The sequence below is a fragment of the Amphimedon queenslandica genome, unplaced genomic scaffold (genome assembly GCF_000090795.2).
Source record: "Amphimedon queenslandica unplaced genomic scaffold, v1.1 AMPQUscaffold_12248, whole genome shotgun sequence".
NCBI classification, from domain to species: Eukaryota; Metazoa; Porifera; class Demospongiae; order Haplosclerida; family Niphatidae; genus Amphimedon; species Amphimedon queenslandica.
The window spans coordinates 1827-13555 of NW_003547514.1; the positions used below are offsets into that span (position 1 = coordinate 1827).

General features: G+C 32.7%; 2 protein-coding genes and 3 long non-coding RNA genes across 6 annotated transcripts; all 5 read right to left on the minus strand.

Moving 5' to 3' along the window:
• Window positions 1–1259: 1259 nt before the first annotated feature.
• Window positions 1260–8771, minus strand: LOC109588185 (uncharacterized). Of its 2 annotated transcripts, none has more exons than XM_020004363.1 (6): window positions 8161–8771; window positions 7767–8108; window positions 1965–2234; window positions 1799–1905; window positions 1552–1747; window positions 1260–1504 (listed from the first exon to the last, which is right to left on the minus strand). In XM_020004363.1, the coding sequence occupies exons 1-6, from the start codon at window positions 8210–8212 to the stop codon at window positions 1302–1304; spliced, it is 1170 nt and encodes a 389-aa protein (XP_019859922.1). In that variant the 5' UTR covers window positions 8213–8771; the 3' UTR covers window positions 1260–1301. The 2 variants fall into 2 exon arrangements, with proteins under 2 accessions (XP_019859922.1, XP_019859921.1); XM_020004362.1 differs by lacking the exons at window positions 7767–8108; window positions 8161–8771 and adding exons at window positions 2428–2763; window positions 2813–2961.
• On the minus strand, window positions 3547–4350 carry LOC109588189 (uncharacterized). The gene is made up of 4 exons (XR_002188011.1): window positions 4302–4350; window positions 4157–4252; window positions 3835–3937; window positions 3547–3779 (listed from the first exon to the last, which is right to left on the minus strand). It is a non-coding gene; the product is annotated as an uncharacterized LOC109588189 (long non-coding RNA).
• LOC109588187 (uncharacterized) lies at window positions 4573–6227 on the minus strand. Its single transcript, XR_002188009.1, has 6 exons — window positions 5804–6227; window positions 5571–5717; window positions 5428–5526; window positions 5164–5363; window positions 4782–5111; window positions 4573–4732 (listed from the first exon to the last, which is right to left on the minus strand). It is a non-coding gene; the product is annotated as an uncharacterized LOC109588187 (long non-coding RNA).
• LOC109588188 (uncharacterized) lies at window positions 7077–7384 on the minus strand. The gene is made up of 3 exons (XR_002188010.1): window positions 7271–7384; window positions 7149–7222; window positions 7077–7095 (listed from the first exon to the last, which is right to left on the minus strand). It is a non-coding gene; the product is annotated as an uncharacterized LOC109588188 (long non-coding RNA).
• A 65-nt stretch (window positions 8772–8836) lies between the features above and the next one.
• LOC109588184 (uncharacterized) lies at window positions 8837–11711 on the minus strand. The gene is made up of 9 exons (XM_020004361.1): window positions 11436–11711; window positions 11157–11244; window positions 10587–11112; window positions 10168–10503; window positions 9709–9984; window positions 9597–9644; window positions 9449–9549; window positions 9239–9404; window positions 8837–9184 (listed from the first exon to the last, which is right to left on the minus strand). The coding sequence occupies exons 3-9, from the start codon at window positions 10642–10644 to the stop codon at window positions 8952–8954; spliced, it is 1218 nt and encodes a 405-aa protein (XP_019859920.1). The 5' UTR covers window positions 10645–11112; window positions 11157–11244; window positions 11436–11711; the 3' UTR covers window positions 8837–8951.
• Between the last annotated feature and the right edge of the window lie 18 nt (window positions 11712–11729).

Genomic DNA, 11729 nt, shown 5'->3' on the forward strand with positions numbered 1-11729 from the left:
GAATATTGTCCATCAATTCACATAATCTACGCAGCTGTTCTTTCTTATCAATTTGTTTCTTTATCATTGAACCTTCTCTTTTATATCCTATTCTGCATGTGACTATTATGATTATGGCTATGATTACGGCTATTATGACTATCATTAAAAAAAATCCTCCTATAACCGATCCTACAATGCATCCTGTATTACATCCTGGTTTATCATCACCATTATCACCACCATTTCCTGATGATTGACATTGATATCCAGTAGTCGTATCATTATCTACGGCCCTAAGTATGATTAATGCCATAGATACCAAAAAATTTGGCATACAAAACATTTGGCATTTTTTGGTATTTACATCTTTTTTACTTTAAACACATGTACCTGAGTCGGTGATGATTATTATTGCAGTTTCTGCAGTTTCATTGACTATTTTGTTCCCATTTTGACATACAATAGAAATATTCTTAAATAAATCCAGATAAAAGTTCAGCTTTGAGCTATTATTTATCTCATCATAAGTGAAATTGTATTCATATTCTGTATCATTATTAGTATTACTACCTTTATTGAACATAACTGTTGAGGTAGTCCAGCTCTGACTACTGGATCCTAGTACTCTATAACTGATGGTCCAGTCTATTGCTCCAGTATTAGTTGTACAGTTACACTCCACTCTGTCTCCAGCACACACACTTCCATTAGTACATTGAAAGTGTGTCACATCACCGCCTACACAATCATAATGTTCTACCTGATAATGTTCAAATGGCATCAATGGCTTACTTGTCAACCCAGCACAGACTAGCATGAGTCCTAATAACAGAGCTGAAGCCATCATCACTCCAATGGTTGAACTGAATTGAAAGCAAACAAATATACCCTACTACAATATATTCACAACAAGTCCCATTTGGCATTCTCACCCATTTCTTTTTATTCATAACATATGGCACAACCTGCAAATTATACATGCGAACGATGCTATTCAGTTTGAATTGAAGCATTTTTTGTGTGCAGTTGGCCAGTTGCATAGTTAAAAGGTACGTGCATAATTGTAATAGATCTAGTTCAATCTTGTGTAGTACCCAAATGTACAGTGAGAGATTCCTTACACATAAATGTTACAATTGGAGACACATTTTATTAAGTATCAAGACACATCGCCAGAATGATTCCTTTCAATGGTGTCCAATGTGTTTTTGTGCAGTCCTATAATAGTTTTAGTCCCGGGCCATTATTGTTATTATTATTATGATAACATCTTATTCAATATAATTAAAGTTTATTACACATATAATAGATCTAGTTTTTTACCAACGTCTGTAAATACAGTTCAATATTACTAATATTATACCTACTACTACATATATTATTCCTGGAATTGTACAAAAGATTGCAATGATGATTACTGCTAATATTCCATGGCTTAAGGCAACTCTTCTATTATGATCACCACCGTCACCACCATTTCCTGATAGTTGACATTGATATTGAGAAGTCGTTATATCACTTTCTATGTATAAAGTACTCAATATATAAACTATTACACACAAAACATACTTATTGGCATTCCTGTGCTGAAGTTATTGATTGGTATAATGGTAAAGTGATACGTCTCGTTGTATTTTAATTCTGATTCAGTCCATTCTGTTTCATTGTAGTCAGTTACTTCATATGTTACTGGTATATTCCCAGTATTGGAAGTGTATGTTATGTTGTAGTACTGACTTGGATGCTTAACTGTATCTGGTGATACCTACATAAATTGCTGAAAAACATGTATAGTGAAATAATAATTATATTTCACCGGTATTATGCTCAGTGTAACATTAACACAGCAACTGGATCTATCATTCTTACAAGGAATGCTAGTGTTTGTTGTATTTATTGTAACATTCATCACATTTTGAGGAGCTACAAATTAAAATTAGGTACATGTTATTGAGCTGAAGTGCTGAACACATTGTTCTTACCAAGTGTGAATGGTTCACTGTTGTTGCTTTGCTGTTCATTCCACCCTCTAACAGTGTATGTATAGACTTCTGTTATGTTTAGTTCACTTGAGTTTATAAATATGGTTGTCTTGTTAGTATTATGATAGGTCAATTCACTGGTCATTGTAGCATTAAGTGTCACTTGATGCACAGTAGAAGTACAGTTATTCCCAGTGTCCTCCCATTCTAAAGTAATTCGACTTGGATTGAAGGTTGTTGTTAAGTTTGTCGGTGCTTTTGCATAATAACCTATTATTGATGTACAAAACATTGAAAATGAAAAGGGTAACATATTCAGTTGTTCTTTTTTACTTTCAAAACAACTTGTGTACATGCATTTACATGACTCTTGTGGGATTATTGCAGGGTCATTGTACCTTGATTGCCATTTTTACATTGTAATATAACAAAATGCAATTGCTTATTGGATGTGTACACTAACCTAAATCAGTAACTGTTGTGTTCATTTTATGAATCACTTCTCCATTTGCACATTCAATGAGTACACTCTCAGAGTGATTAAGATTAAAGGTCAATATTGAAGTGTTCAGACCTGTATAAGTTGTATTGAATGTGAAATTATAACCATAATATCCTTCAGACTCAGTTTTGTTTCTAAAAAACGAAACTACTGGGATTAGGTTCCACTTTAAAGGTTCTACTAGGCTGTAACTTATGAACCATTCTAAAGTACCAGTATCTGTTGTGCACCTGCATTCTATGCTATCCCCTGCACATACTGGCCCATCAGTACACTGAAAGTTAGTGATAACACCATCTGTATAAAATAAGTAGTGTGTAGATATTAAATAGTTTTAATGGCTTACCTGCCAATCCAGAGTAGAGCAGAATAAGTTCCACTCCTAATAGTAATGCAACAGTATTGAGTAGCATAACTGGATGAATAATAACGCAATCAATTTGCCCAACCAGCAATCTCTCTAATTCCTTATCAGAATGTTTTTCACTCCCTCAATGTACAAAAATGTCACTATTTATACCAACAAACAGGTATGAATAATAATTACATCACAAATAGTAATGCATGAATAATTTTAGCATACACAAAAACATTCAAGAGGCTGAGGCAAGCCTCCAGCCGCATTAATGCAGTGAAATTCAATCACATTACCAGAGCCTTACTGCACAAAGTAGTATGGAGTTATGATAACAGAACAAAGGCTGTTAACGTTCCAAATCACTACATATTCACAGCATATTCTGGTTTATTTATTCATTTATATATGACAAAACATGAAATGTCACATGCTGTAGAATTTGAATTAAAGTGTTTTTGGTATAGCACACAGCAGTTGCATTGTTAATCCAATCAATTAAAAATAATGTGCATTTATGATGATTTTTTGTAATAGCAATCTGTCTATATGTGCTGTATAATTGGTGGAGAAAGTGTATTGAAAATAATCATAAGTTGACAGTGTCATTTTAATTAAAATTTTGTATAATGATAGTGCATTGTTGTATAAGTAATATTTCAATTTATTTTTACTATAAATTATGAATATATATCACTTGTAAGACATTCATCTTTAGCAATTCATTTTTTACATATGATGTACTCTTAGTACATAATAAATTTAAAAATTACTTAAATAAAATAATATTATTTATCTGTATTTGTATATAGCTAATATATGGTAGCTACTAAAATTAGTGTAAATATGATAGCTATGGCTCCAATGACAATTCCGGCCACTGCTCCTGCACTTAAGCCACCATTTTCAGTATTTTCTGATGATGGACATGGATATTCATCAATCGTTATGCTAACATCTGTACATATAAAATACCCTACTCAATATATAAAACTATTACTCATATAACGTACTTTTTGGCTCTCCTGTGCTGAAATTATTCATTGGTGTAACTGTAAGGCAATAGGCCTCATTGTATTTTAGTACTACTCCAGGCATTAACACTGTTGCACGAAACTATAAAAGGTACCATTTGACGGATTACTAAATTCATCATTATAATTAAAAAATATCAACTTGTGGGTGTTCTCATAAAGTGCAATAATTTATAATATGCAATAATTTTTTTTATCAATGGAGCACAGGAAGTTGGAATTTTTTCACTATAAAGACGAATTTCATTATCCGCCATAAGATACCTTTTGTCAATTACAGTCACATATTATAATCAGTTACTTTATATGTTACTGGTATATTTTCAGTAATGGAATGGTATGATATGCTGTAGTTCTGGATTGGATACTTCAAACTTGTATCTGATTCTGATAATTCCTGTGAATTGTCAAAAAACATGTGTAATGAATTATTAATTGTATCTCACCAGTATTATATTCAGTGTAACATCAGCACAGCAACTATCATTCTTACAAGGATCAGTAGCATTAGTTGTATTTACATTTATTATAGTGACATTTATCACATTAATGCAACCTACAAAATCAAAAATAGGTACATAATATTGATCCATGCATATATCCTTACCAAGTGTGAATGGGTTACTGATGTTACTTTGCTGTCCATTCCATCCTCTAACAGTGTATGTATAGACTTCTGCTGTGTTTAGTTCACTTGAGTTTATAAATATGGTTGTCTTGTTAGTACAATAGGTCAATACACCGGTTGATGTACTATCATAAATAGTTACATTATACTCAGTAGAAGTACAGTTATTCTCAGTGTCCTCCCATTCTAAAGTAACTCCACTTGCATTGAAGGTTGCTGTTAAGTTTGTTGGAGCTTTTGCATAACAACCTATTAAAGAACAACATCCATTTACTTTCAAAACTACTTCAAGTCTTACCAGAATCTGTGATATTTGTAGTTCTATTGTCATGTACATTTCCATTTTTACACATAACATTAATGCTTTCAGATGCATTCAAATGAAAAGTGAGCATTGAGCTATTATTGGACTTATTATAAGTGAAGTTGTATCCATATTTTTCAGCTGAATTACGAGATCTATGCAATTTTACTTCTGTGACAGGTATCCAGCTCTGATTGCAGGATCCTAGTACTCTATAACTGATGTTCCAGTCTATTGCTCCAGTATTAGTTGTACAGTTACACTCCACTCTGTCTCCAGCATACACACTTCCATTAGTACATTGAAATCCAGTCACATCACCACCTACACAATCATAATGTTACCTGATAATGTTCAAATGGCATCAATGGCTTACTTGTCAACCCAGTGCAGACTAGTATGAGTCCTAATAGCAGAGCTGAAGCCATCATCACTCCACACAATTGAATTGAATTGAAAACAGCACAAATAATCACTTCAGCATAAAGCACAAACAATCACTTCAGTATATTCATATCCATAAGGGACAGATCAGATTCCTGGTCACATACCCACCCATTCATTGTGTATTCATTCCTAACGTGATACAACTGGCTAAATATATACATGTACATGTGCTGTGCAGCATGAAATTAAACACCTTTGGTATGTAAACAGAGACACAGCTTATTGCATAGATATTAGCAGGACAGGAAGTGAATTCAGCTGAAGAGCCCCTCCCATTCTTTTTTGCTCTGTACTGATTAACCATAAAGTATTTTTCCCCTTAAAAGTATTTTATACCTTAAAATTTGTGATCCAATTCTTAATTCTCATTTCTCATCTAAATCTAGCATTAGATTTAAACCTGGAGCAGGCAGCATTTTTCATAATTTATTTAGCTCAGAATAGTCAATGGAATGGAAGTTATTTTAACCTTTAATTGTCAACCTATAGTAAATCTACATCAATTCTGCATGTATAAAAGCAGCTGCACCAAAAGCTAGTTGGAAATCATACAAACATATTATACTTACATATTATACTATGGAGTTGTATTTTCTCTTTTTGACACTACTACAATTTCTATCAACCTCAGGTTAGCTTATCAAGTTGATGTATGATCTTATTAATTTGTGATTCACTTTTGCAGCTGGTGTTTCTTTGGATTGTCCAGGGCCCCAGCTTTGTTCCAGTACTAATTTAACAGCAACTTGTCAAGTATCGAGTAATGTCATTGTCTGGTTGAGGAATGGGGCCCACATAAAGTCTTACTCCATTAACTCTGACTTAGGAGAAACTTACAATATTGGATCGATACAAACGACACTAGTCGGTTGGAATCCAACCATATCTACATTGTCCATTAGTATAGTGGCTGGGAATTCAATGGAAGGATTCAGTATTAGATGTGCTGATGGACTCAGTGGAAGTTATAAAGAATGTGGGATACAGTTTATTAGTAAGATAATATGCATAATTAATGTCAAATTATTTGCTTTTACTTTTTAAAATAATTATTTGTAGATCCTCCAAGTCCTCCAGCTGATATAACAGTCACTTATATTACTGAGAGTTCTATTGGTCTTGAATGGAGTCTACCAGCTTCCCTCTCTACTGCTCCTATTATTGGCTACATTGTTAATGTGTCCTATGTAAATGTAATTAGCTCTCATATTTACAATAACAATTTAACTAAAATGCATAACAAACAAAAATGTGATCACTCCCTCTTGATGAATATGAATATCAACAAGTGAATTCAATCAATATGAATGATCATCACACGTCAATGACTGTACATCCACCCAATTTTGCACTGTAGCGATGCAAATGAAATATTATTATTAATATTGTTATTATTACTTTAAAAATGAAATTATAAGTGTTTACTCTCATGTTTTTAATAACAAAAATAATAAAAATTTTTATTCTTTTTTTGTAACTCTCAGATTTCGATTTAAGACTTGAGCTTTTCTTTTTTTTTGGTGAAGTAGACCTATTATGCACACTATGATTAAACTTCCTCCTATTAATAATAGTAGCATTGACAATACTACTATTAATATAATGCATGTGATACGACCAAGATTATTATTATCTCCATTTCCTGGTGGCTGGCTAGTCATTGGATCATTACCTGTATATAAAGTACTCAATGTATAAACTATTACGCATACAACATACTTGGACTAAAGCTGGTTTTTGGTGTGTTTGTTACATAATAGGTCTCACTGTTATCTATCTTTGATTCAGTTACTGGTATATTTCCAGTAATGGAATTGTTGTAGTACTGGCTTGAATGCTTTGAGCATGTGTCTGATGATACCTATAGGAATTGTTGGTTTAACTTAATTTATGAAGTACTCATCTATATTTTACCAGTACTGTATTTAGTGTAACATCAGCACAGCAAATATTATTTTTACAAGGATCAATAGTGCTAGTTGTATCAGCTATTGTAATAGATTATAGTGTTATTGAGATATATATTATATTCTTACCAGTTGTGAATGGTTCACTGTTGTTGCTTTGCTGTTCATTCCATCCTCTAACAATGTATGTATAGGTTACATTTTCTAATAAGTCACTTGAGTTTATAAGTATAGGTTATACACCGAGGTAGAGGTTTCTATGGTATTTATTAACCGAGCGACGCAGTCGCGAGGTTAATAAATGCCATAGAAACCGATACCGAGGTGTATAACCAACTTCTACCATGACACTTGAAAAACAACTACCAGCTGCTGATAATAAGACCACAGTTGACATACATACAACATATCTAACAGGCTAGGCCAGTAAAGAATCAACCAAACTTGACAAATGGACTAATTAGAGCATAAGCGTAGAGTACCAAACTGCCAATCAATTAATTATTTAACGAGATAGGTTTATATTTTTACGAGCTAGGTTAATATGAAAAATAATTGACCTCCAATACTGCAATCTGATTGGTCAATCGCAAGGTGGCATGGTAGAAGTGCTTATATGCCTAACCTGAGTCAAAAATTATCATTGATGAGTTGCTGGTTTCATTGACTACGTCATTGCCATCTCGACATACAATAGATATATTCTCAGATGCATTCAAATAAAAACTGAGAATTGAGCTTTTATTTAACTTAGTAAAATTGTATCCATGTTTTTCATCAGACATTAGAGATGTATGCAAATGTACTGTTGGAATATGTATCCAGCTCTGACTACTGGATCCTAGTACTGTATAACTGATGTTCCAGTCTATTGCTCCAGTACTTGTTGTACAGTTACACTCCACTCTGTCTCCAGCACACACACTTTTATTATGATTAGTACATTGAAAGTATGTCACATCACCACCTACACAATCATAATGTTACCTGATAATGTTTGAATGGCATCAATGGCTTACTTGTCAACCCAGTGCAGACTAGTATGAGTCCTAATAGCAGAGCTGAAGCCATTATTACTCCACACAATTGAATTGAACTGAAAACAGCACAAACAATGACTTCAGCATAAAGCACAAACAATCACTTTAGTATATTCATATCTATAGGGACAGATCAGCTTCCTTTTCACATAGTGACACATACCCCCCCATTTATTGCATAATTATTCCTAACTTAACTGTGCCTTGATACAAACTGGCTAAATATATGCATGTGCTGTGCAGCATGAAATTAAACACCTTTGGTATGTAAACAGAGACATAGCTTATTGCATACACAGCCAAGAATTATCATGCTGATAGTCATACAGTACTACTGCTCAAAGAATGTTCAACTCTACTGTTCCAGTACTTGTGGTGCAGTTGCAATTTACTGTATTTCCAGCACATACAGTCTCACTGAAGGCAGTGACAGCACCAACTACATATTGTTCACAGTATTCACTTTACTGCATGTAGCTCTTACCTGCCAACCAAGTGTGAAGTAGAAGTAACAAAGGAGAGTCTCTCATGTTTACAATAACAATTTAACTAAAATGCATAACAAACAAAATGCAATCACTGCCTCTGGATGAATATGACAAGTGAATTCATGGTTATCTACATCCACCCATTCAATCAATTTGTGATAGATCTAGTCTAAAATGCTAAAATCTTATTAAGTTTAATTAAAAATATGTAAAATAATGATAAAAAATAGTTTATTGTATAATAGTTTAATGTAATAGTAGAAAAGGAATGTTAGTCATAAATTATTCTGTTTGTTCTCTTCTCTTAAATAACTTTTTACCTTTCTTGATCTTGTCTATTATTTGATTAAACTTAGCAGGAAAAAATATTTTAAAAAGGCAGCAAGCTATTATTAAAACTAGTAGTAGTAGTATTATGATTAATATAGAAATTGCTACAATATAGCCTTGATTTGATTTTTCAATTGGATTAGAGCAAGTAGAATTACATTCAGAAATCATCATTCTACATTGATCTACAAAATTTTCGATATAAAAACACTACATATAAAGCAGATTTTATTACATACTTTTTGCCTGTTCAGAATTAATGTAGTGTGTTTCATTACGAGGTAGTTGCATATTCTTGTTCCATTCTCCTTCATTTGTTACCACTGATTTATTATTAACAGTGATGGAATCATATGATATATCATAGCTTAGATTTGTATATTGTGGGTCTGAAGTGTTCAATGCCTACAGTTCTTATGTACATTAAATTTTGTTTTTATTATACTTACCAGTTGTATAGAAATTGTGATATTAGCACAACAACTATCACTGCAATCATCAGCAGTACCATTTGCAATAATAGTAAAATTGAAGCTAGGAGTGCCTAGATCTAGTAAAAATTCAAAAATAAAGTAATAATGAGCCATTGTCTTGTACCATTATTATTTTGCAGTGATTCACACTGAAAATTAATTGCATCATTACCTGTATAATAAAATATTCAATTAAAATTAGATGTAAACCACATTGTTGAACTGTATATCCTTACCAAGTGTGAATGGTTCACTGTTGTTACTTTGCTGCTCATTCCATCCTCTAACAGTGTATGTATAGGTTACATTTTCTAATAAGTCGCTTGAGTTTATATGTAAGGCTGTGTCATTAGTACTATACATCAATACACTGGTTGATGTACATGAACAACTAATAACAGTCACTTGATACACAGTAGAGGTACAGTTATTCCCAGTGTCCTCCCATTGTAAAGTAACTCCACTTGCATTGAAGGTTGTTGTTAAGTTTCTCGGTGCTTTTGCATAATAACCTATTATGCATATACAAAACATTGAAAAGGGTAACTAACATATTTGTTTATTCTTTCAAAACATGCATTTTACATGCATAACTCGTATGCAGTTTTATCATACCCTGCATTGCCATTTTTACATTGTAATATATTTAAGCTTAACAAAATAAGATTGCCTAATTATTGTATGCGTACACTAACCTAAATCAGTAACTATTGTGTTCATTTCATGAGTCACATTTCCATTTGCACATTCAATGAGTACACTCTCAGAGTGATTAAGATTAAAGGTCAGTATTGAAGTGTTTAGACCAGTATAAGTTGTATTAAATGTGAAATCATAACCATAATGATATTCTTCATTTGTTTTAGCTTTATTGAATAGAACACTTAGGATTTGGCTCCACATTGAAGTATCTACTAGACTGTAGCTTATAGACCATTCTAAAGTACCAGTATCTGTTGTGCAGTTGCATTCTATTCTATCCCCTGCACATACTGGCCCATCAGTGCATGTAAAGTTAGTGATAGCACCATCTGTATAAAAATGAATAGTATATTATTATCAAATGGTTTTACACAGTCATGATGTTAATGTTTGAATGGTATCAAAGGCTTACCTGTCATCCCAATGCAGACTAGTATGAGCCCTAATAGCAGAGCTGAAGCCATCATCATCCCAATGGCTGAACTGAACAAAAAGCACAAACAATCACTCCAGTATATAGCACAAACAATCACTTGAGTATATTCATATCTATAAGGGACAGGTCAGATTCCTGTTCACATACCCACCCATTCATTGCGTATTCATTCCTAACATAACTGTGATGTGGTACAATTGGCTAAATATATACATGTTTTGCAGCATGAAATTAAACACCTTTGTTTTGGTATGTAAAGTAAACACACACATAGGATATATAGATCTAGATCTATTTATAGATTTTATGTAAGCAGGACAGGAAGTGAATTTAGCTGAACAGCCCCTCCTACTCTTTTTGCCTGTACTGATTGTTGAATCTATAGATCTTGCCAAACAAGCTTTATATACTTATACTTGATAATATTGATACTTGGATTAGATACAGATGCCTGACTTGATAATTATGTTTTCTTGTTATACTTGTATGAATTTCCTGTAAGCTATAGTCTAGCAGTATGTATTATGCACAGACTTATACACTAACTTTGTTTTCCTTAGTGCATTAGTATTTATACATAAAATTGTGGTCCAATTCTTAATTCTCATTTCTCATCTATATCTATAGCTTAGATCTAAAAGAGGCATCATTTTTCATAATTTATTTAGCTCAAAACAGTCATATATTCAGTATTATATATTCAGTGTAACATTAACACAGCAACTATTATTTTTATAAGGATCAGTAGTATTAGTTGTATTTATTGTAATACTCTGTATACTCATCTCTTTAGCTAGGAGCTACAAATGTACACATTGTTCTTACCAAGTGTGAATGGTTCACTGCTGTTGCTTTACTGTTCATTCCACCCTCTAACAATGTATGTATAGGTTATATTTTCTAATAAGTCGCTTGAGTTTATATGTAAGGCTGTTTCAGTAGTATTATACATCAATACACTGGTTGATGTACATGAACAACTAATAACAGTCACTTGATACTCAGTAAAATTAGTACAGTTATTCCCAGTGTCCTCCCATTCTAAAGTAACTCCACTTGCATTGAAGGTTGTTGTTAAGTTTGTCGGTGCTTTTGCATAATAACCTATTATGCATATAC